This window comes from Phyllostomus discolor, chromosome 8 (assembly GCF_004126475.2).
Source record: "Phyllostomus discolor isolate MPI-MPIP mPhyDis1 chromosome 8, mPhyDis1.pri.v3, whole genome shotgun sequence".
In the NCBI taxonomy this organism is placed as follows: Eukaryota; Metazoa; Chordata; class Mammalia; order Chiroptera; family Phyllostomidae; genus Phyllostomus; species Phyllostomus discolor.
Window position 1 is genome coordinate 108,999,380 of NC_040910.2, and position 23,446 is coordinate 109,022,825.

The window sequence follows — 23,446 nt, forward strand, 5'->3', positions numbered from 1 at the left end:
AGGGGAGTCACCAGAGAAAAGTCTGGAGAGAGAAGAAAAAGCGAAAATCCAAATGGCCAGGGACAAGGCCGCCACAGACGAACCCCGCCGGGGCGGGCGGGCAGCCGTGCCCCCCAGGCCTGCGTGGCGGCCGGCAGCCACTGCTCCCACGCTCTCCGGCGACACCCACGCCGTGCCCTCCGTTTCTCACAGGCACAAAGATACAGGACGATCGAGTGCAGTTTATGTTTCAGCGACACTTATCCTTACTTTAATATTTTTTGTCTTTTTCTGCTTTTGAAACGAGCTCTCAATTACAAAATATCAAACTACACTCAAAAACGCTAGCCGCTGGTGCGGCAGGGGGCCCGCGGGCCAGGGCAGGCGGTGGCGGCAGGAGGCGAGGGGGGGGCGGCTGACCACCGCTCCCGGGGGGGGGGGGGGGGGGGACACCGCCCAGCAGGGCGTGCCCTGACTTAGCACAGGCTACACTAGTCACTACCGTGGGGGCGGCCCGGCGTGTCCGGGCTCAGACTCGACGCGACAACACACTTGCTCCCGGTGAAGAGTCCGCGGCCGGAGCCGGTCGCGGGCGGCCGGAGGGCGCCGGGCAGGCCGTCAGTTCTTCAGAATGCTGTCGTAGACCTGGTAGATGTACTGGGAGACCTCGGGAGCTCTGCACTTCAGCGACAGCTGTCGGGAGGAAAGGAGCAGAGAGGTGACCACGGGGACCGGCATTAGCTCGGGAGACAGCCCACCCTCAGCTCAGGGAAACCGCTTTCCGGCGAGGGGGAAGCTTCTCGCCCGGAGCAGTCGAGAAGAGAGCCAAAGGAAGAGACCCCGCCGGCAGACACGGTGGGCCTAGCGCTGCCCTGCGCCCACCCACCCCGCCCCCACGCCGTGTGGGTCTGCGAGGCTGGGAAGCGCTCCCCACCGGAAACACCGCAGACCCTGGCTTCCCCGAGTGGCAGAGGGACTGATTACTCCCAAGGAAAAGGCGAGGGCCAGACCCTGCGCTCGCCGGTGGCCGCTCCGCCTGCCCGCCCTGGTTCTCAGTCCGACGACAAGGGTGCTAGCCTCGGTGCCGGCACAGGAGGACGCACGGTCACGCACAACAAACTGCGGGCCGGGCGGGCCCCAGGCACTGGTTCTCCCCGTGTCGCGGCGGGGGGCGCACGCTGTCACGGAGAGCGAGGACCGCCACGGAGAGCGAGGACCGCCACGGGGCGTGTGCTCAGTGACCGGACGGCGGTGCGTGCCCACAGCCTCGCCTTTTCTGTCCCGTCCCCTTTAGAGGGCGAACGAAGCAGGTACTTCCGAGACCGCTCCCCTTCGCTACCACCTCTGCTTCTGGCTTAGTAACAACGATCCAGTTAAAATCAAAGCACTAAAAAGATTTCAATGTCGCACAGAGACTTTTACTTCATTGGCCAACCAGCATAAAACTTAAGCCCAGATCTGAGCTCAAACGTATCGGATTGGGCAGAGCATCAACGACGGGACAGTGGGAGGATGGAGCCAGAAAACGCCACACCTGCTTCTCGTGCAGCCGACGCCACGGCCCTCACCTGTTCCGGCACACCAAGCAAAGCTGTCTTCGGTACTTACATCACCACGAGATTTTAGATCATTTTGTTCCTTTATTTTGTCTTTAGAGACTCAGGATGAAGGAACATAGTACAAGAGGTGAGAGTATTTTTTGGCAAAAATGTGGAGATGATACCGGTCAACCCTGAACTTACTGAAAAAGAAAAAACCAACCTCACACCCTCAAAACCTCAGGCGACGTCCTGCCTGCACTGCCCACGGTGCTGCTGCTGCTGCGGGACGGCATGCTGTGCAGGGAGAGGGGCGCGGTCTGCCGTTTCCATGTGGCCGCAGCCGCCCTGCGGACAGTGCGATCGGGGGTGTGGCCAGTTTTGAGTAGTTTCGTCAGGAGAGAATCCAAGTGAATGGAAAAGCCGGGAATCTCGGGTGGAGGAGTTAGTTGTAACGAGTGAAAGAAGCAAGAGCAAGACCACTGTCACTTTTTTCTCTTCCTTCAAATCCAAGAGAACATTTACTCAGGCAGTCACAGAGGCAGAGGAGGGGAGCCCTCTGGGCTCCGTGGGCTCAGGACACAAGTTACGGAGGTTGGGGGGGGGGGGGGAGTCCTGCCGAAAGGAAACAGGCGCCAAGATCCCTGCAGCTCCTGAGGTGCCTCTTCCCAAAAGGTATCAGAGACGTCTCACCGAAAACACCCGGAGAACCACCTGCGTGACTGGCTGTGCACGGCTGCCACCGGCAGAGAGAATCACAAATCGTGTTACTCGCAGATTGACCAGGATGAAGAGGAGGAGGAACATGAGGATTAAAACTTATCTGGCACATTTTGTATGAATTCTTGAACGAAATTTGGGAATGGACAAAAATATCTTAAAAGTGAAATTTCAAAAATGCGAAAGATGAAGAGAACATCGAAAGAGGCTCTACTCATAAACCGCTTTACCGTGCGGTCTCTGAGGCCTTTATCCCTAAAACCGTTCACCAGGAAGACTCTTCTGATGAACAAAACAGTAACGGCTCATTTGAGGCTGCAAACACGACAGGAAACAGCTCCCTGCTCCCGTCAGTCCGAGCCGCAGCCCACAGGCAGCCTCGCCTTTCGGACTCCCGCCCCAGGGCAGTTCCGCTCCTCCCCCACCCCGGCCTCTCCTGGTCCGGCGGCCTGGGGAAGACTCTCCTGGGACGACCTGTGGGTGCAGAAGAGGAGCAGGAGAGGCAGCTAAGCCAAGTAAGAACGGACTCAAGGAGCGAACTCCCAGGCCGAAGAGGGGCAGCTTGTGTCCCCCGAATGCCTGGCGTTTGTCCCCACTTTTGTGACCGCGCTCGAAGTCCGACCAGTGGGGGATGCGTCTGTCAGTTCGTGACGAGTAAGGAAATGCTGCCTGCTTCAACAAAGGCCCAAACTTGGGCCTTGAGGAAAAGGTTTTCTTTTTTTTTTTTTTAAGATTTTATTTATTTATTTTTAGAGAGGGAAGGGAGGGAGAAAGAGAGAGAAACATTAATGTGCAGTTGCTGGGGGTCATGGCCTGCAACCCAGGCATGTGCCCTGACTGGGAATCCAACCATTGACACTTTGGTTCGCAGCCCAGGCTCAATCCACTGAGCTACGCCAGCCAGGGCGAGAAAAGATTTTCCTAAACTCGGAAAGTAAAAAAGAAACATACATATAAAGAACAAAGAAGCAAAATAATCTGACTTATAAAGTATCTAAGGAAAAACAACTCACCAGGGTTTTAACATCTGAACTGTGACACATCTTTAAACAAATTTTAAGTTAATTTACGCATTTTGAGAGAGAGAGAGAGAATATTGATTTGTTGTTCTGAGTACTGATGCATTCATTGGCTGGTTCTTGCACGTGCCCTGACCAGGAACTGATCTCACAGCCGTGGCGTTACCGGAACAACGCTCTCATCCACTGAGCTACCCGGCCGGGGCACCAAACTGCGACACATCTTCAAAACCAACCGCTCCGGAATGCCACCAGCCAGACCCACCAAGAGAAGAGTCGCCTCTCCTGCCTAGGTGAGCCAGGAGCTCACACACCCGCTTCTGGTTTACAGCCTGGGACACACGTTTCTTCGCCTGGAACGAGTCACCTTTCCCAGGTGAGATGCAGCTACTTCGAGAGACGTGGCCTCATCTTTACAGAATAAACGTACCTTCTATCATATATGCACATAATATACATACGTTGTTCATACACATGTATGTATAATAGAAGGTATGTTTATCCTATGTATTGGAATATATATTAAGTCCTCACCCAAGAATATGTTTATTGATTTAAAGAGAGATGATGAGGGGGAGGTGACGAGAGAGAGAACACTGATCAGCTGGATGAAATCAGCAACCTAGGTGTGTGCCCTACCAGGAACCGAATCCTTGGCCTTTTGGTGTACGGACGCCGCTCCACCAACCGGGCCGCCTGGCCGGGGCTAAACACACCCCCTTAAGGAAACACAGTAAGGATGGGGGTGGGGTAAGAAGAGACGAAGGGACCACTGGTCCCCACGCACTCGCACGGGCCCAGATTTCCTTCTTCCGTCACGCCCAGCGGAGATGGGATCTACCACCACAGCGGGGGTTCAGGGCGATGCAGGAAGGAAACGGATTGGAGCGATGCCGAAGTCTGAGCAGTATTCGGGGAACGGGCCAGGCCCATGTCCGGCTGCAAGGGAGAATGCAGACGGTTTTGTGGGCATTAAGAACCTAGTCACCAGACGGGGAGAAAACGGGATAGGGGCAAGGAAACACAGGCCAACTCACTACACACGAGTTCAGGAGAGGAAGGGAGGTGGCTGTGGGCACAAGCCACAGGACCCCACGGGAACGTCTCCCGCACCTCCACATGAGCCGGTGACTATCGCACAATGAACATTTTACAGCATGCAGGGGAGGAGAGTGAACTGATGAGCTGCCGTGTGCATGTACACAAACACTGTGCACAGTACTGCACACTCAACCACCACGGAGGGATATGAAGACCGGTGAGATCTAGTGAGGCCTGTAGTTCTGTTAGTACTGTCGTATCAAGACCGACTTCCTGTGTGGAAATGCACAGTGGGCAGGTAAGACGCTAGCCCCGGGGCAACAGGGTGAGGGGCACAAGGGAATGCTACGCCCCACTAAAGAACGTTTTGCAAGTCAAATTATCTCAAATGAAGAAGTTACACCTTTTAAAAAAATTCTAACAAGCTATGTTTCAGACAGTGATGCCAAGAGATTCTTCTCAAAAGTTTCATCATCCTTATAATGAACAAAAAGAATGAAGTAGGAGTGTCAAGAGATACCTGAACCCTAAGCACAGCCCACCTGCCGACAGAGCACACAGCCCTGAACAAGTCGCTGACCACCCGCAGCCCTGGGCCCCTCACCTGCAGACCCAGGGTAACTGCGCTGCTGTGACCTGAGATGGAAGACCGGACCCAGAAAAAGGATGGCCCAGAACAAAACAAAAACACAGGGACTGGTGGTGGTGGGGTGGGGGGTCTGTTCTCTTTCTGGGGGGAGCATGAGGCTCCCCAGCTCACAGATGCTCGGGCAGAAACACAGCTGGACGGGACCCAGCAGCTCACACATGCTCACCTGGGCCCTTCAGGGGAGGGGCACACCAGGGGTTTGCAGCTCTGGGTGGTACGATCACCCTGGCGTGTGCTCAGGAAAACGGACTTGGCTGCTAAAATGAAGGGATGGGGTCACACTTGAATCAGCTGAACGACTAAAAAGCTTCCTTAATCTCCTGACTATTCAGCTTCTTCAGAATTATTCAGTATTGAATCTTGTATCTATCACTTTCCTGTCTCCCCCTTCTAGACAGACAGCCCAGAAAAACTTCAAACACAACAGAAGAGTAAGGATATCTCCCCTAGCCCAAGCAGCTTTTCTTTTACCCCACAAAGTGCAGATGACAAGCCACCTCCTGCTGGGAGATCACGCCTGGCAAGAGCAGGCGACGCCAAGTGGCCAGGGTACACGTCTCTGTTGCCCAACAAGGCAACTTGCTCCTGCCTTAGAAGCACTGCCAGGATGGAAGCCTCAGCCCACCGCGGCACTGAGGAAGTTCCCCAAACCACAGTCCCGCGGGCTGCCGGAGGCTCGCTCCAAGTTTCCCGTCTCGGCTCTCACGACGGGCGTTCCGGACGAGCGGCGCCACAGAAGGGCTCCGGCGTTCACGCCTCTGCTGCCGTCGGACACGGCGCCGAGGGCAGGGAAGGAGCCGCCTAAAGCGATGAGCTGCGCAGGCAGCCTGCGGGCAGCTCGCCGCGGGCCCCAGGCACAGTGAGGCGGGGAAAGTACGAAGTGACACCGAGAAAGTCGCCAAGTTCTGCGAGCGGCTGTGCATCCTGGCGGGAGTCTGAGGCACCCCACGCGGCCAGAGGCACCATGCCCGCTGGACGGGGCAGCAGCCAGAGAGAGACCTCCCACAGAGGCGAGGCAACCGAGACTGCGACACTAACCGCTTGCTCGGACCCCTGGGGTCTGAGGTGCACCCTCCAGGTCCTCCCAGGGCGCCCAGAACACACAGAGGGTCCTCACCCCCCTCCCCGAGCCCGTCTCGCCCGCTCGGAGAAGGCCTTACCGTGTAGTTGGGGTTTCCTGGCTGGATGCGCAGCTCAGCCAAGATCCAAATGCCGTTGGTGAGCTTCAGAGACTGGTACAGCATGTCCTGCCCCTCCACGTTCCGCTTGGCAATAGTGTAAACGTTGTTGTTTTGCAGCTTGCTGGAAACAGTGTCTAGGAACACAGATTCGAAATGTCACACAGACGCTCCCTCTCTTCCGCCGGCCCAGGGGCCACGTGGGCTGCAACCCCGACACCACCGTTCCACGCACACACGGCAGGAAGCCCTGCTCCCCAGCGGCAAAGGGCGAGGAAGAGGCCCCTGAAGCGCCTGCCCGTCACACCCCGCCACAGAAAACAGAGGGAGGCACAACCGGCGTAGGCACCGCCGCGATGCCCGAAGGAGCTGGCAATCTCGAGCCGGGAGCCGGACGTGTGCTCTGAGCACACCCTGCGGAGGGCAGAGGCAAAGCAGGTGCGCGGGGGAGCCGCAGGGGCGCGCAGACGGACGGTCAACTGCGCGGCACCGCTGCCGGAAAACGGCAGAGGTGCAGAAATCCCGCAAGTCAAATTTATCCCCTTGGACGTTTCAGATTTCTACTTTTAAAGCGGGTAAGTGATTACTAAAGCCCGCACGGAGTACCGCGTCTTCAAATTAGTCACGAAAGGCCGACACGGCACACAGACGGGCACTACGAGGCCCCGTAACCCCAGGGGCTGCTGCTGGTTACGTGGAGGCCTTCCTGGTGACCCCGGTGTCAGAGACACGACGTTCTAGAGTTAAAGGTCACGTCCCTCCCCCGACTGTCTCACTGCTACCAAGAGACGCTGAAGCCCCGAGGAGAACCCTCCACCGGGTGATGAACACAGCTCCTTGGGCGACGGTGCGTCGTGTCCGTTTCCAGTGGGAGCTCACACCTCTCAGGCCGACCGCAGGAACCAGACTCTCCCCAGGGAGACGCCCGTCACAGTCCACTGTGCTCTCCGGGAAAAGGGTGCCCGCCCGCCGGGACAGGAAGCTCTCTGGGCTCGGGGACCCGGAGGTCCTCCACCGCTGGGCTCCCACGGTGCCTGGGGCACCGCGGGCGCCGGCCGGCAGTGCCTGTGGCTGAGCCTCTGACTCGGGTGTGGCAGACGCCGAGGCGGGCATGGGGCCAGGGGCACTCGACACCGTCTACTTAGACTCCGGAGGGCGTTCCCGCCCCGACACCTCCTCCCAGGCCCACACCAGTGGGCGCTCGGGGGCGGCGGCACCACCCAGGCCCACTCGGTCCCCAGCTGCGCTGCCGCGCTCAGTCACCGCCCGACTCTCCGTGTGTTGACCCCGGAGGCCGGCCGGCACTAGTAACGAATCAGCAGCGTGGTTGTGACCCGAGAACCGGCTCTCTCCGGGAGACAAAGGTGCATCTTACGGTGGGTACCAGTCACGGAAGGGGGACCTCAGTGTGCCGTTCCCGCGCCCCCCGAGGGCCCGGGCAGCCCCGGCTGTCACCTTGGTTCTCAGAATGAAGGGCTCCTGCGGCGCAGACTGGGTTATCAGGCAACATCGCCAGCTGGAGTCTGGCTAATACTGTTCCCCGCTTTTAAAATTAAATTTGTCAGGGTGACACTGGCTAATGCAATCATACAGGTTTCGGGCGCACAGTTCTGTAACACACCGGCTGTGCACCGTGTTGTTGTGTTCACCACCCAAGCCCTGTCCCCTTCTTCCCCCGGCCACCACCTTTCGGCAGGACTGTCCTCAGCACACGGGGCTGCTTTAAGTCGGACAGCCACTCCCAACCCCCCAGGCTCTGCCCAATCGTGGAAGTAGGAGACCCGCAGCGGGAGCCTTTCCCGACCCGAAGAGCCCCCTTGTTGCGCAGGCGCAAACGTGTCCTGGTCGTACCCATGCCAAGGCCCAGACTCCTAAAGACACCTCAGGCCTGAGCACCTGCGTCAGAAACGACCAGCACTGCAAACGCCACGGCCGCGTCCACCTTTCTGGTGAGATGGGGTGAACCAGCAAAGCTTGGGAAGAGTTTCTTCTTAGAAGGAAGCGGAAGAGGAAGGTAAAAGCTCAGTTCTGGGTTGTGAAGTCCTACAAGCCTGTAACTCCCCACTGCCCTCAGAGCATTCCTGCCATCTGTCAAACGTCTACCCCGGCACCGAAGAGCTATTTAAAGTGCTGGTGCCATTGTGATTAGGGCAGATCAGCAGGAAAGGGTGGTATTTTTAGCTCTCGGCTAGACACAGGGTGTTGAATCAGAAGGCACTAAACCTGGAAATGTTCGTGTTAACAGAGCCTTCGAGAACGGGAGGAAACGTACAGGCCAGGGCACTGCACGTCTTGGGGCGAAGGCGGAGGAAAAGGGTCAGCTGCAGGGAGTGGTCCTGCAAGGCTGGCCGTGAAAACGACACCGTGGGCTCCTGGGGAGCACGGAGCGGAGGCTCCTCCCGCTGCTCCTTGGGCTGTGCGATCACAGAGCGGGGTCCTGCTGAAAAACCCAGGCCTCGGCGCCAGGAGCATCCCCGGCAGGGAGATACCGGCGTGACGCCCCAGCAAAACTGATCAAAAAACGGAATCTGCCCTGAAAAACCGTCCGGCCACCTCAGAGGTGGGCCCCACTGGGAGGCCGGCCAGACACCCTGGCAGGACGACAAACGCACAGCCAGGGGCAGCAGGCTCGCAGCCCCGTCTGGACGCCAGGGGAGCTCTTCCTTTATTTTGGCAGGTCCTTCTACAGACCTCAATTACCCACAGTCCTTTAGAAGAGAGAGAGAGAGAGAGAGAGAGAGAGAGAGAGAGCGAGAGAGAGAGGGAGAGAGAGAGAGAGAGAAGGAAAGTATGGCTCTTCCACGCAGGATGTGAGAAACCGAACCTTCTTTCCAATCAGCCTGGCCTCCCACGGTGTTGCTGCGGGCCAGCGTTTCCCAGACTGTGTTCGAGGAACGCTTGTGCCCCGGAAGACGGCAACAACAAGTGCCCTGTAATTCTGGACCCCGGTCCTCGCGCGCCTGGCCGCCGGCAGACTCAGTGTTCTTTGTGCTAACGTGCAACGGCAGCTTCGAGGAGAGGCACGCCACGCTCCGTACTTTTCAACTTTAACCACAGAACCCATTTTTTAAAAAAGAACAAGCTGTTCTCAGAAGCCTAAGGTATGAAATGAAATGTTGCCACAGGACCAACTGTCACAAGGGCAGCTGTGGCGAGGGGCCGGTCTTCTCCAAGCTGGGGACGGAGGCTGCTCCTGTTCACAGGACCCGCGCCGGCCCCGCCGCCAGCAGCCCCCGGGGGCCTGCCGCTCCCTGAGGAAGAGCTGGCCGCACCGCGGGAGCTGTGAGCCCCGCACCCTCAGATGAGGCGCGTGCTCACGCCCAGTGCGCCGCAGACGGGGCGCAGGTAACGCTGCCATCTAGCACAGCACAAAAAGCGGTTCCATTTGAGCACGTTTGTTTTTTTAAAGGAAAAACAGCAATAAAGTCCAGTTTTGTTTAATAAACACACAACCAGGTGTGGTGAGAAACCTGGAACGAGAACGCTAGAAAGGAGGCATGTGTGCAACACGTGTGGTACGTGGGGATCCCGAGGGAGGTCGACTAGTAGTTATGGCACCAGGAACTACAGACGGCTCCTCTCCCCGAACACTTCTCCTAGGGCTCGGGAGAAGCCCCGTAAGGAAAGACTCGTCGGAGCAGCGGGTGGCTACATCACGGGGCCCCAGAGGACCAAAGGGAGGAGGAGTCAGTCAGGGGGAGGACACGGTGGCCCCTCCCCTCCTGTGCACCCACGCACTGCCCGTCTCTCCGTGCTGCGCTCCAGCCAGGACGGCGACGGCACGGCCGAGGCCACACACAGACGGCACTCGGGGGACCACCGACACACGGAGGGGGCAGTGACGGAGAAGTGGAGAGAGAGAGGGTGGACGGAGCACCAATGCTCACTTTCATGCCAGCTTGAAGCCTGCTAACAGCCCAGAGAGAAGAGGCACAGACAGACGGACGGACAGAGAGACGCGGACTGGCGCGGAGCCCGACTCTGAACAGGGCAGGGCCCCTTCCCTGTGCCCGAGAACGCGCCAGGGAAACGCAGCCTTGGGGGCGGACAGCTGCTGCCGCGTCTCCTCCCGCTGACCCCTCGGTGCCCGAGGGTAGCGACAGAGACAGCTGCCAGAGGGGCTGGGGCTTTTACCGGTGACGAGAGAGGTACCGTGCCCAACGCTGACGAGGAGCAAGAAGGGAAAAGGTTACCGGCCAGTCCTCAGTCAACGACGCTGCATTCTTATCTCGTAACAAGCACGAGGCTTTAAATAAAGACATCGCAGTCACTTCTCCCAGATGCCGAAGGCAGATATAAAAGGAAAAACAGTCATATCCTTAAATGCCACTTCGATTAGCTGGCGCTCATTAGGGTGCTCGGGTGATGTGACTCACGCACGAGCAGCCTGGGCAGACGGGGCCGTTCGCGCTCGTTCCTTAAATCTGTTGGCTTAGCAGTAATCTGGTCCCCACATCCAACACCCCCAGTTTTTAAAGAAAAATTTGCAAAATAACATATCCACCGCAGATGTAAGGAGAAGAGGTAAATAAAGACAAAAATCCTGACGATCCCATCTGGTTGCTGAGTTAGAGAGGAAACGCAGAGCAGAGTCGTTACTCACCGGCGTTCAGGTGACACTCCTTGATCTGAAACTGAAGCTCGTTCTCATTGGGGATGTCCTTCCACGTGGCGAGGAAGACCTGGCGCTCTGCGGGGCACACGGGGGAGGAGGGGTGTGTGCAACCCGCCACGCTCCAGTTTCTGGCCCCGCGCCCCCTCTCCTCGGGGCGCTACTCTCACGAGAGCGGGACGGCCACGCCCAGGGGCCCCACTGCAGGCCAGGGAGTCCCCCAGCAGCTGCAGCAGCAGCAGCAGCACCGGGACACATCGAAAAGGGTTCAGACTGAGGGTTTAGCTCTAGCTCTGATCTGGAGACTCGGGGTAAGCCCGTGACCTTTCTGACCCTTGATTCTACTGTGTATGATCACGTCCGTGCTGCTCGCCCGAGGAGCCGCAGTAAGAACCAGACCAGTTAAGTGCCCACACAGTTGAGCATGCACCAGTACGCGTGAGTTTTGTTAAGTAAACTGGTGGTTTGGTGGTTCGTAAGTAAGGTAAGAGGAAAGTGTCAACACCAATCACTCGGGGATCCTGGTGGCTTATTACAAACAACTCTAATGATAACAAAAAAGTGTGAGACAGCGAGAGTCACCAAACTGAGACGGGAACCCCGGGAGCACACAGTGGAAGTGGAGGTGAGAGCCCCGCTCAGCGCAGGACAGCTGCCCGCGAAGCTGCAGCCCGCGGGAGACGCGGCGGCACCGCGCAGGGCGACAGAGCAGGCGCGCCTGTGCCTTGTGAGCTGGCGGGGGCTGGGGGAGGGGGGCTCCCCAGAAAACGGGTACTGGGACTCAGAGACCAGCAGCAAGACAAGACCGCTGTGACTCAGGAGCATGAACAATCAGTAAAACTGTCAGAGCTTTGGGATAACAGCCTCACCCACCCCATTCTCCAAAACCTCAGAACAACTTGGGACTCCTAGCTACGTCCTATCCGGCCTTCGGAGAAAGGGCAAAGGTGTGTTCGGCGGGACGGAAGGACGGACTTACCCATTTTGCCGTCTTCTACAAACAGCACGTTGAGTGGGATGAGGCAGCTGAAGTAGAAGACATCGATGTTGTTTTTCACAGCCACCTGCCAGGAGAGAGCACGGGACGTAAGAACACCGGAGGAGGCCAGGTGAGAGGAAAACAATGGTCTCGAAATGTATCACCCGGTGTCCTTCCTCCTCTGCAGAGCAGGACTCCCTGACGGGGACACAGCAGCCCCGGCATTCCGCTGCCGGGGTGCCGCGCCGGCCGGCCGCCTCTCCCCGGGAGGAGCGAGTTCAAGACCCAGGCCCGCACCCAGAGTATTCTAATCAGTTATTCTTTGTTTCTGTGGTTATTAATAGCAGCTACTGCTATCCCTTACTAAGTCCCTGCTAATGACACGATTTCTAATCCTCATTATCACCCTCCCAAACGAGGTGGGTGGCACGGCCTCCCCGTTGACCGACAAGGAGCTGAGGTTCGGAGACACGCAGGGTCACGCTGCTGGCCACAGAAGCGCCGGGAGCAAATGCAATTTGACCCCCAAACCTGACTTCCTCCCTCTCCACAACGGCTGATCATACTGCCCCCTATCTTTTTTCAGATGCTGGTTTTAAGTTGTTTCTTTAATAAAACCGAATTCCGTAAGCGCTGTGGCTGGCAACAGCCTGTGGGTCACACACGCTGGCAAGTCTGACGACTGCGAGAAGGAAAGGCCTTGCGGCCGGTCGAGAACCAGCGTTCTTCTCACCGCGAGCGCTTCTGGTTTCGGGGGCCGCGAGTCTACCACGGCCCATTCAGTTCCGAGCGTGCTGTGCACGGCTGCAGAAACCCTCCAGTGTGCGGTTTTGCTCAGGGGCAACACCGACGGGCGCGCATGCTCAGCAGCAGGCAGGCTCCGCGGAGGCAGCATTGAAGACCCGCGCGCTGTGGGACGGGGGGCGGGAGGACTGCTCGCCCACTGCCGCCCACCGGTCCTGTCGCCAATGGCCCTCCTACCCATGCTCGCGGCGCGGCAGGAGGACGCTTCTCTGGGCGAGTCCTGGACGCGGCAACCGGGCCTCCTCCTCTTTCATTCCGTTTGGAGAACCCTTCCGGGGGGACAAATGCCCGCACTTGGACAGCATCACCTATCCCTTCATCAAAAGGTTGGTTATCCGAGCACCCTCTTTCCGAAGAACCCCCAGTTCTTCCGCGTTCATTATCGACTCACCTCCCCGCCCCACACGGTACCTGTGTCCCCCTCCACAGTCCGGCTGCGTCTACTCGGCTGACGGTCTCTCTGTTCTCCCGCCCCGAGGAATCCACCAGATCGCTTTCCTTGAACTTGTGGTTTTAACCTTTCAATTAGCAACCTCCCGGGAGTCTCTGACCCGCGTCACGTAAGCTGATGCCCACAATGCTGAGAAAGAGGGTTCTCCGAAAGCTGGACAGCAGGGAATGCAAACAGAGAAACTAACCCCAGGAAAAGGGGCTTTGGACATCTCAGATGTGCTGGCCCACCGCTTCAGAAGAACCGTACCCGCACGGGCTTCCGGGGAACAGGCACCGTCTGACCGATGCGGTACTCGGCAGTGAGAGGGGGAGAACCCATTTCGAAGGAGGGCACCGGAGGACAGAGGAGTGCCAGGTCTGTGAAGGGCACTCTGAAGCGAAAGCCGGGTGGAGCAGGTGAGACAGCGCAGTCACATCAAGGTCTTACGTGAAATGCAGGTTGATTATCTACACTCGCTTGGAATATAAAGCTGCCATATTTCATCAAAATTAATGTTTATACTATGTCCTAACCACTGGAGATATACAGGATACAGAAAACACGACCCTTGCCCCCAGGGATACACTTATATGTCTTGTTCCTCCGAGGGACTCCTCATTCCAGCTGGAGCTCCTCCACAGTGAACTGACTCCAAACGCTCCTCTGGGTCACCCTTCTGCCTCGGGGACCTTTCTCACACACGGGCGAAGCCGTGGACCCTCGTTCCGGAAAATGCACAAGCAGCACTTTGGCACACAGCTTCAGGGCGTTCGGGACACTTGGGACACGATCTCTGGACTCTGTTCCAGAGCAGTTCCAGGAGCCGGACACCCAGGGCAGCAGGAGACAGCGGTCTGGAACATGGACCTGGGGGCCAGACCACACGATCTGACTTCAAGTCCCGACTCCGCCCCGGACTCAGCCGCAAGACCCTGGGCACGGAGTGCGCAGCCCAGTTCCCGGTCTGCGGAAGGGAGACACAGCAGCACCGGACGCACGGGTCGCTGCAGGGCGATGGGGCTCATCTCCGCAGAGCTCTCAGAGGGATGATGCCTGGCGTGAAGTGCGTGCTCCCTCGCCACTTCCGGCTTTACTCTCTTTTCTCTGAACTTCTCATAATGAAGGATAACCACGTGAGACTCACCTGAGGTCTTACACACACTCAGAGGTAGCACTACTAACTATGCTACAGGTCAGGAAGAGACAGGCTTCCTAGCAAACGGTGAGCCTGAGGATTCCTTTTGCTCCTGAGCTTCCCGTGAGACTCTCTCGACAGGCCGGCTGCACGCAGGCCACTCCTTGGGAGGAGGTGTTTCCCCCCTCTCTCGTTAGCTTCTCCGAGTCTGCACTGGGCAGCTCCCAGGCTCTCACTCTTGATTACACTGCATTCGTTCCAAGAATACACGGTTCTCTCGGACCTGGCCCCTGCCTACCTCGCCAGCCCATGTCCTTCACTACAGCCACATCAAAATTACTTCTCGTTCCCCAAACACGGACACTCACAACTCTGTGCTTTCGTTCACCTGCTGTTCTACTTAGCACAGTCTTCTCCTGAAGCTTCAGCTGTCCGGAAAACATCTAAGGAACCTGAAGACTCAGTTCAAGCCTGAGAGTTCTCAGGACAGCACTCAGCCTTCTGCCGAGCCCCCGGTGCACGCGCGTCTACAACAGCTTATAAAGCGCCGGTCCGCGTCAGCCTCGCCCTCAACATGGCGGCCCCAGGGGGCAGAGGCTCTCACCGTGCACCAGCACACCAGGGGCTCAGCGAGCACTTGTCGCTGAAATCACGGGGAAGGTATCGAGCAAATGGAATGAAGCAAATGGAATGAAACATGGTTTCTCACCCTCTTTTCTACCTGTACATCATTCATACGGACAAGATAATCCCATTAGTACCATCTCTCATTACATAAACGGATCCTCAGTGAGGCGGGGTGGGGGGAGGGGATGATATGTGGGCTCTTTCAGCTTCGCATCATTGAGCTAAAATAACATCTATACACACAGGGAGAATAACACAGGTGTTGGATCACAGCCCAAAGAATCCCAGGTTCTCCAAGGACATGCCATTACTCCTGGGGGCAGGGAGGCATAAAAGAACCAGGGGAAAGACACGGCACGAAGCCAGTGCAATTCCCACCCAGATGGCAGGTGCTTTTAAATAAAAGTGCACCAGCCCTGAGAACATGACACTGATTGCCTCAGAAGTAAGAGTGAGTCCCCTGCTTTTTGCAATTCACTACCTCGACAGGTGCAGAACAGGAAGACATAATCCAGACAAGCTGCAGAACTGTTTGCAAGTGATTTAACATCAGTATCTAGCCCGCCTATGGGAGATCAATGATCACAGAAGTAGACCAACTGTCTACGTAGTATCTGCACTCCGGTAACGTCTCAAGTGAACATGGCCAAAAACATCGGTTTCTGATCTCTCCTCCTCGTCCTTAAAAGAACCTCACGTCCTTCCAAACTCAGTAAAGAGGATGCTGCAAAGCCTCTTAATGGCCTCTCTGCCTCTGCCCTTGTCTCCCCACCCCCAGGGCCCAGCCTCTGCAGCCTGTTCTCGACACAGCAGCCAGAGCGAACGGGAAATGTAGGTCAGCTCAACTACCTCTCTGCTCCAACCTCCCGTGACTTCCCATGTCACTCAGAATAAGGACCGAAGTGACAACTGCCTGTGACCGGATGCCGATTACCTCGCCGGTGTCACCTGTCACGTGCTCCCGCTGTCCTGCTAGCTCTGCACCAGCCTGCCACCAGCCGCAGGAGCCTGTGGCTGCATCCCCTGCGCGCACCAGCCAGCACACCGGCCCCATTCCTCTCCCGTGGCTCTTCTATGCCTGCTGTTCCTCTGTCTGGAGTTCTCTCCCTTCAGTCATATGCACGGCTCGCCCCCTCCCGGCCTCTTCTAGGTCTTTGCTTTTATCACATGTTCTTTTCAGGCAGACCCTCACGGCCAGCACACTCACACTCACTGTGACCTCTGCTCCATTCTCCCCCGCCGCCCTCCTCTGACACCCGGTTTCACTGGCCTGTGGGTGTACTGCCTGTCCCCAGGCCTCGGGCCCCAGCTCTCCCGTCCACACCAGCCTCGGTGGCCGGCACAGAGCTAAGTGCTCGGCAAGCCCGACGACTGAGAGATATGCTACTACACAAAGTCCCTCACAACCGTTCAGGGTTAGGGAACACACAAACTTGGTGTGAAGTTTCCGGAAGAACGGCACTTCCCAAGTTGTTTCCAGTCCACTTCCCTCAACAGAAGGGGAAGCATGGACATGCGTCCTGGGGTGAAGGCAGGAGCAAGGGGCAAGGTGAGGACCGAAAAACCAGCACCCCTCCCTAAGAGCAATGTTCTCAAGCTGCAAGCGGTTCCACAACGCGTCTGTGTGTTTTGATGTGAAGATGGGCTGCTCCCTGTCCTGCCGAGTGAAACCGATGCCCCGGAAAAACCTGCCCGTGTGCGCGTCAGCACCAAGTGCCCCCGCGGTGTGCGTGGCCCCAGACGGCCCCGGCCGGACGGCGGCTCTTCCGGTTCAGACAGCGGGCATGAAAAACAGAGCAGAAAACGTCACAGCGCACCTCACGGAGGGGAAGTCGTGTTTCCCCAAAGTGTTTCCATTGTATGTACGTGTTACATATGTGCATACACTATGTAAAATGTATTCTCACTGTAAGCTGTAGTCAAAAAAGCACGAAAGTCGTAATGCTGGGACACCAAATTAGAGGCCAGCAGCGAGGGAACTGGTTCCGGGAGCCCAGGAACCGAACTCGAGGCTGCGCTGCTGCTGCCTCGGGGGCCGGGGCGGGTCACAGATGGCGCTGGGGAGCGGGTTACCTAACCCTCTATGCTGTCACAGGCAGCATGTGGCCGCAACAATACCGGCTTGCCTCTCGGGGACATCACTAGGAGCCACAAATAGAAATGACTGTGAGGCACTTGGAAAACACAAAAGGAGGCTATAAATGTTTAATAATAATAATACTAATTTCTAAAAGTCACTTTCAGTGGCTGCTGGGGACAGAGCAGCCTGTCAGCTTCAGCCTGTAACCTGCAATTAGCTCCTTCCCCAGCACGGGAGCCTGCTGCAGCAGCTGCAGCCTGTGCGCGGTGGCACAGCCGGGGGCGAGCAGCCACGTTGGTGTTCCAGCCCCGTCCCGGGCACCCGGAGGCGCCATAAGGACGTGCGCGATGGACTCGGTGTGTGCTCTGGTGAATGAATGCAGCCTCTCGCCGCAGACACTGCGGGAGGGCCGGCCACCGGAAAACCAAGGCGAGCGGCACACAGCCCCCCTTTGAGGATGTATCATCTGTTTTCCCATGACGTCACTTGTGACCTTTCCAAGCCTCTGAAGAGTATTTTTTGCTTTCATCCCTCCTCCCTGTTTAGCTTTTGGGAAAATTATTTGCGGGCTGGTCCAAGCTGAGACCGGGCAGTGACGCCGACCGTCTCCGTTTCTCTGAAATGGTGATTCGGGTGCGTATCGGGCACCGCGCCATCTAGTCCACGGATCCTGGAGGAGCGGCTCTGAGTGACAGGTCTTTAATGGCACCAACTTCAACCATGTGACACATGTCATCTGAGACTCAGCAGAAGTGGCTGTCCCCGCTGGCTGCTGGCATTCATCTACCTGCAGGCCTGTGTTTCCAGTCAGTGCCTGGAGTACCTGCCACCGGTAGGTCAGGCACGCCCCCCATCGCAAAGACCAGTGAGGGGCAGGGTGGCCGATAAAGTCAGTGGGGCAAGGCAGGGCCAGATCCCACGGGGCTCTGCAGACTTCTGCTAGAACTCGGGTTTTTCTGCGCAGAAAACCACCAGTACAAGCTCTCCCGGACTGGTGACGTCAGAGGGAGTGTACCAGAGCGGCGGCACGCGAGAACGAGGCCGCGGTGTGCCTCATGAGGAGCCCAAGTCAAGGGAAAGGGACACTAGGATGCACTGCACCTGTTTCTGCTCCGGGAGGCTTCCTCATCTTAGAAAAGTTTTACATGTTAGGTGAAATAAACCAGAAACTTACAGCAATGTGCACATGACCTTTCTGCCAGCAGAGAACCCACCTGCCATACGCACTACACGGACCACTCTTTCGGTCCATGATTTTCATCACAGGTCCACCTGGCTGGTCTTCCAGCCCCACGAGCCTTGCCTCAGACAGAAACTTGTCTGTAAAGCCCCAGGTATAAAATGAGAACCTATAGGTAGACTTTAAAGACATTTTAGTTCAACATAAATGAACCTCCTACCAGTTTTAGGAATGTAAAACGGGCCACCTTTGGGTGTAAATCATCAGTGTTCACCACGCAGACGCCGAGTCTCCCGTCACTGCTCACACACGGTCGGCTGCAGCAGAAACAGGGTTTGAAACAAACACCGGGAGTCACCTCTTCCGCCCGTGGGAGTTTACGTTCTTCGTGTCTGCACAATCATGGCTCAAAGCTCTTCTCAAGTTTCGCTTTTCGAGATGCACGGACCTCGATTACACGAAGCCTGTGCATAACCCCTGCATAAAACTTCTCTGTAAAGCAAGCCCCCCCGCCCCACCCCCGAGCGGAATGCTGCAGCACAACACAAGCGAGAACCCGCACGCCTGGGAAGGGCACGGTCAGCTGGGCTGCGATCCGGTGAGTTCCCTTACACCCCGACTACCATGTACACTAAGGCTTGTCACGTCCCCTACTGCATAAAGACCACATGGTTAAACCCATTTTCCAATCATCTGTCACACCAGAAACACAAAACTGATTCCATTTCCATCACCAACCCTTAGCTCACTATCATGATACAAAGTTGGCTGGGACTTTTACGGACGAGAACCGCAAGCCACTTTCATTGCTGCTTCGGCACTACCAACTCCCGGCACGGGCTTCCGCCCTCACAGCCCCTCCTGACGCACCAGCTCCCCAGGCTGGGTGTCGTGAGAACAGGGACCTGAGCTTCAGGAGCAACCTTCTCTTCTCACTGAGGCTGATTTACGCTCCCCCGACCACCTCTGCTCATGAGAACACAGGACGCTGGTCTACTGCAGAGCCTGCTGTCTGTGCGGCCACCCAAGCAGGGCCCTTGCTCACAGGCACCGTTGTAAAAGCGCCCCAGGAGCAAGGGGAGTGCTGGTTTTATTGAGATAGAAGATGTTGCCCAGTAGAATCCTGTTACCTTGACAAAAAGGATAGGGATGGCCCTCAGAAAGAACCACCTAGTAAGAACGGGAACGTGTTGTATTAAGATGCTCTAGTTCTCAGACAAGGTTCAGGGATGTGTTTAAAGTCCTGTGTGACACAACAAACATGTAAAACTGAAAGTAGCAATCACAGAAAGTAATTTTCTCTTTTCTTTTCTTGGGCAGTAAAACGTTTTCACCTTTCAGAACCGAGACTCCACTGCCCACCGACGGCTAACAGAGTATTTCGGGCTCTGTCCTGTCCGCAGGGGCACTTTTCAGCCCTGGGTCTACCCGTCTGACCCACGGATCCCTCAGTTCCCGTGCGATCTGCCACTTCGAGGACTCAACGTCTCTCCCAGCAGCACACGGCCCTGTAAAAGCCGTCAGAGTGCGCGGTCCTCACCCATGGACTCGAAAGGCCAGAGGCGGCTTTCCTACGGAACCTGTCTGCCTGCACGAGAGCCGAGGAAAGCCAGCGAAGGCCAGGCCGGTTTGCCCCACTTGATGGAAGCTGCCGAAACAGCCTTCCGCTTGGAAGCCTTTTCTGGTTTTCTGGCACGAGAGCTGGGGCCGAGGGCGTCCTGGGTGTGAACGGACACTCGTGAGACCCCACACAACAGGGGCAGGAGCCGCCTGCACTGACTTCCGCACGGGCTGCGACCGCACTGCGGGGGGGACAGGGACAGGATTTTCTCAGGGCCGCACGCAGACTGGAGGGGAAAAAAGACAAACGTTCTGGCTGACAAAAACCCTACAGATGAATAAACAGGACTGTCAGGCTGTGTCCTCTGCAGCGGGCATCATCGACCCTTTCTGCCCCAGTCATCCAAAGATTAAACTGATAACACTGCTTTGTCTTAGAAGAGATGTGCAAAGAAAAAAACCAAGAGACAATATTTCTTTTCCCTAATTATCACTTATTCTCTTATTAAACAACACTTATGGGGAGCTTCAAGGCCACAGATAGGTAGACTGCCCTGGCCAATGGTTGGAGCACTGTCCCGTAACTGAGGGTTGTGGGTTCGATTCCTGGTCGGGATGTGTGCAAACCCTGGTCCCAGCCTGTGTGGGAGGCAAGTGATCGACGCTTCTCTGTCGCATCCATGTTCCCCCCTCTCTCCCCTCCTGTCTCTAAAAAGCAATGTAAAAACCTCCTTGGGTGATAGGGAAAAAAAATAAAGGTGATAGGTAGACAAGACAAATAAAAACTATATATAGAAAAGGACCAATTTAAAAAAAATGTGTCGGTTTTGGGTGCACAGCACAGTGGTTAGACAATCATGTACTTTGCGTAGCGTTCCCCTCCATGTTCCCATCCCCTAACTGGCACCACACGTGGTTATCACAGCATCACTGGTTGTACCCCCCAGGCTTTATTCACAACCCGGGACTACTCTGCAGCTCCCAGTCTCTACTTCTCAATCCCTTCGCCCAGGGCCCACCCTCCTGCCCCGCCGGCAACCACCAGCTCTCTCTGTGTCCGTGAGGCTGCTCGCGTTTTGTTTGTTCGTTTGTGTTGTTCTTTAGATTCCGCGTGAAATCAGTTGGCTTCCTCCGACTGACTTATTTCACTGAGCATAACACCCTCTAGGTGAAAAGGACCAAGTCTTTATTCATAGATTCACTTCTACGCCTCCTAATTGTAAAGTAACATGGAGGAAAAGAAAGAATTTTTATGATGGTGCTATCAGACTTCCAGGTAAAAGTAGCAGACTGAAAATCACATTTAATTTTTCTTTCTCCTGGAAGAAATTCTGCTGTAAGTAAAAGATTTAAAGGGATACATCCATAAAAACAGGGAAGAAAAAATTACGACAGCAACAAAATGTTGCCTGCCGCGGAACAGATGGGTCAGCGATAACACCACAGAATTCTCAGAGGTTCGAGCCCGATGGCACCTCTGAAACTGCAGGAGGGAGAGGGCGCCACGGGAACCAGGGTTAAGGTGCTGTTGCAGAACCAGGTCCCTACCACATTCTAAGCTACCTTAGCCCCTCGGTCCACATGAAACTGAAGACTTGTTCTTTTAAGAGAAGATCAAGTAGATGGTGCTTCGAAGGGCATGGCACGCCGGGCGCCGCTGCAGGGTGGCCGATTCAGTGAATTATGCATACTGAGTGCTAGACTCTTCAGCCCTCCTTCCCAACTTGGCTCCTAGGAGACTGGCAGGCAGAAAGCCTTTACTAGACAAGAGAGTGAAAGACAATTTTTGGAAAAATTAAGCCAATTCAAAAAGGAAGTACTGACACAGAGAATTCCAGCTGCCCTCAGTGACAGGCTAAGTGGGACTTCTTCCTGACCTGGGCCTCATGGATAAAAGAACTGACAGACCTGGCCAGTGTGGCTCAGTGGACTGAGTGCCGGCCTGTGAACCGAAGGGTCACTGGTTCAATTCCCAGTCACAGCACATGCCTGGGTTACAGGCCAGGTCCCTGGCGGGGGGCTCACAAGAGGCAAGAACACACTGATGTTTCTCTCTCTTTCTCCCTCTCTTCCCCTTCCTCTAAAAATAAATAGAAAAAAATCCAGAGCCGAAGAGAGCATCCAGGTAGAACACACAGACTTTCCCGGACAGACAGCCACAACACCGTTTCCAGGGCCTGCTTGAGCTAACGCTACTGGTTTCCCAGTGTCGGCAAGGACACCCTTCGGCCCAAGGGCCCAGTGTTGGCCAGAGGAGGAGGGTGGGCTGTAAAACAGGATTCTCCCGCTGCCCTCCTCCTGAGCAAACAGATGGGGAATTTTCGCAGAGAACCAAACGGAACTCCTAGAACCGAACAGCGCAACACCCGAAATGGAAGCTGTGCTGGACCGAGCAGAAGGCTGCAGTGTACAAAGAGCCAGTGGACTCAGGGACGGACCAGCGGAAACCGTCCGACCCGAAGGCCAGAAAGAGCGAGAAGAGCAGCCCCGGTGACTGGGCGAGCAGTACCCAACGGTGCAACACACTCCATAACTGGAGTTATGAAAGGCAAGAAGAGAGATAACTGGGCAGGAAAAAACTTAGAGAGATAATGGCAAAACTTTTCCAAATTTGGGGGAAACTGTCACTTTACAGACCCAAGAAGCCCAATGGACCCTAAGCCAGATAAATACAAGCAAACCCTCAGGTACACAGTAACCCAGCTACCGAAAACCAACAATGAAGAGAAGAGTGTTTGTAAAGGGACTTACGAGCTATCAGCCCATCCTAACGCACATGTGCAGTTTACCGATTCGAACAAACAATAATAACAAGCACACAGTTTAATGTACCGAGATAAACTTCAACACTGGATATTTGATGTTAAATATTCTTGTTAACTGTTTAATGTACAGTAGTTACTTTTTTGTAGGTTTGTTTTTTAAAAGAGACATATTTTAAAGATATATATTTACAAATGAAGTAAATGTCGAGATGTTTCAAAATAATACGGAGTAGGGGTACAGACGAAACAGTGCTGGTGACCACGGAGCGACAATTACTGACACAGGGTGACAGGCACATAGGGACTCGCTGCATTGTTCTGTTTATTTCTGTAATATGAAAAACTTCCCATAAAAAGCTTTTAGCAAGCAGGGCAAAAGGAGAAAGAGATGGAAAGTAAGAGGGGAAGAAAAGGGTGAATGCCCAGGTAGCAGAACTCCCAGTGCATGAGAGAAATAAAGGGAGACCTGCAAAGAGGTGCTGAAAGGATCCCCGGAACGGAAGGCCACCAGCTCCCACCCTGAAGGAGCCCACTGAGCACCCGGCGGGGCGAGCGACGAGACTCACAGGGAAGCACCCCGCCGGGAGGCCTCCACACCCCTGGGCGACAACGGGAGGGCCGGCGGTACCGGCTTTCACTCAGGGAGAGCACCGCACAGAAAAACGGCTCGGACTAGAAGAAAAATAATTTCTAACCTAGAATGTTACATGGAAACCATGAAATGAGTATGAAGATAAAGAAGACATTTTAGAACATGTGAAGTCCCAAAAACTTGATTACCTGCACACCTATTCTCAGGAAGCAACGGGAGGTGTTTTTCGTCAAGACGAGGGAGTAAACCAAGGAGAAAAGACACAGCTGGAGACTGACCCCAGAAGAGGTGTGGGACGGATCCCCAGAGAGGTGGCGAAGGGAGAGCCCGGGACGACAGCTGCTCCAGGAAACCAGTGCAGACGGGAGCAGGTCAAGGGGCCACAGAGGAGGTGCCAAGAAAGGACAACTGACGGACACTTCAGAGCATCTGACCACAATGGAAACTGGACTTAATTATAGCTAAAAACACAGAAAATTAGGCAAAGAGAGGCAGGTATTAACTAGTAAATATTCAATTACAAAAAGTTTTACAAAGGAAAATAATCATACTTCA

At 55.7% G+C, this 23,446-nt stretch overlaps 1 protein-coding gene across 3 annotated transcripts in view; it reads right to left on the reverse strand.

Annotated features, from left to right (window-relative positions):
- Positions 1-216: 216 nt before the first annotated feature.
- Positions 217-23,446, reverse strand: part of AP2B1 (adaptor related protein complex 2 subunit beta 1) — a 97,174-nt gene continuing 73,944 nt past the window's right edge. For 2 of the 3 annotated variants that reach the window (XM_028520122.2, XM_036034062.1), the window contains 4 exons: positions 11,716-11,800; positions 10,728-10,814; positions 6,107-6,261; positions 217-672 (listed from right to left, as the gene is read on the reverse strand). In XM_028520122.2, coding sequence (XP_028375923.1) covers positions 598-672; positions 6,107-6,261; positions 10,728-10,814; positions 11,716-11,800 — 402 coding nt within the window. In that variant the 3' untranslated portion in view covers positions 217-597. The remainder of the gene's footprint in view (positions 673-6,106; positions 6,262-10,727; positions 10,815-11,715; positions 11,801-23,446) is intronic. The other variant, XM_036034061.1, reaches the window with a different exon arrangement.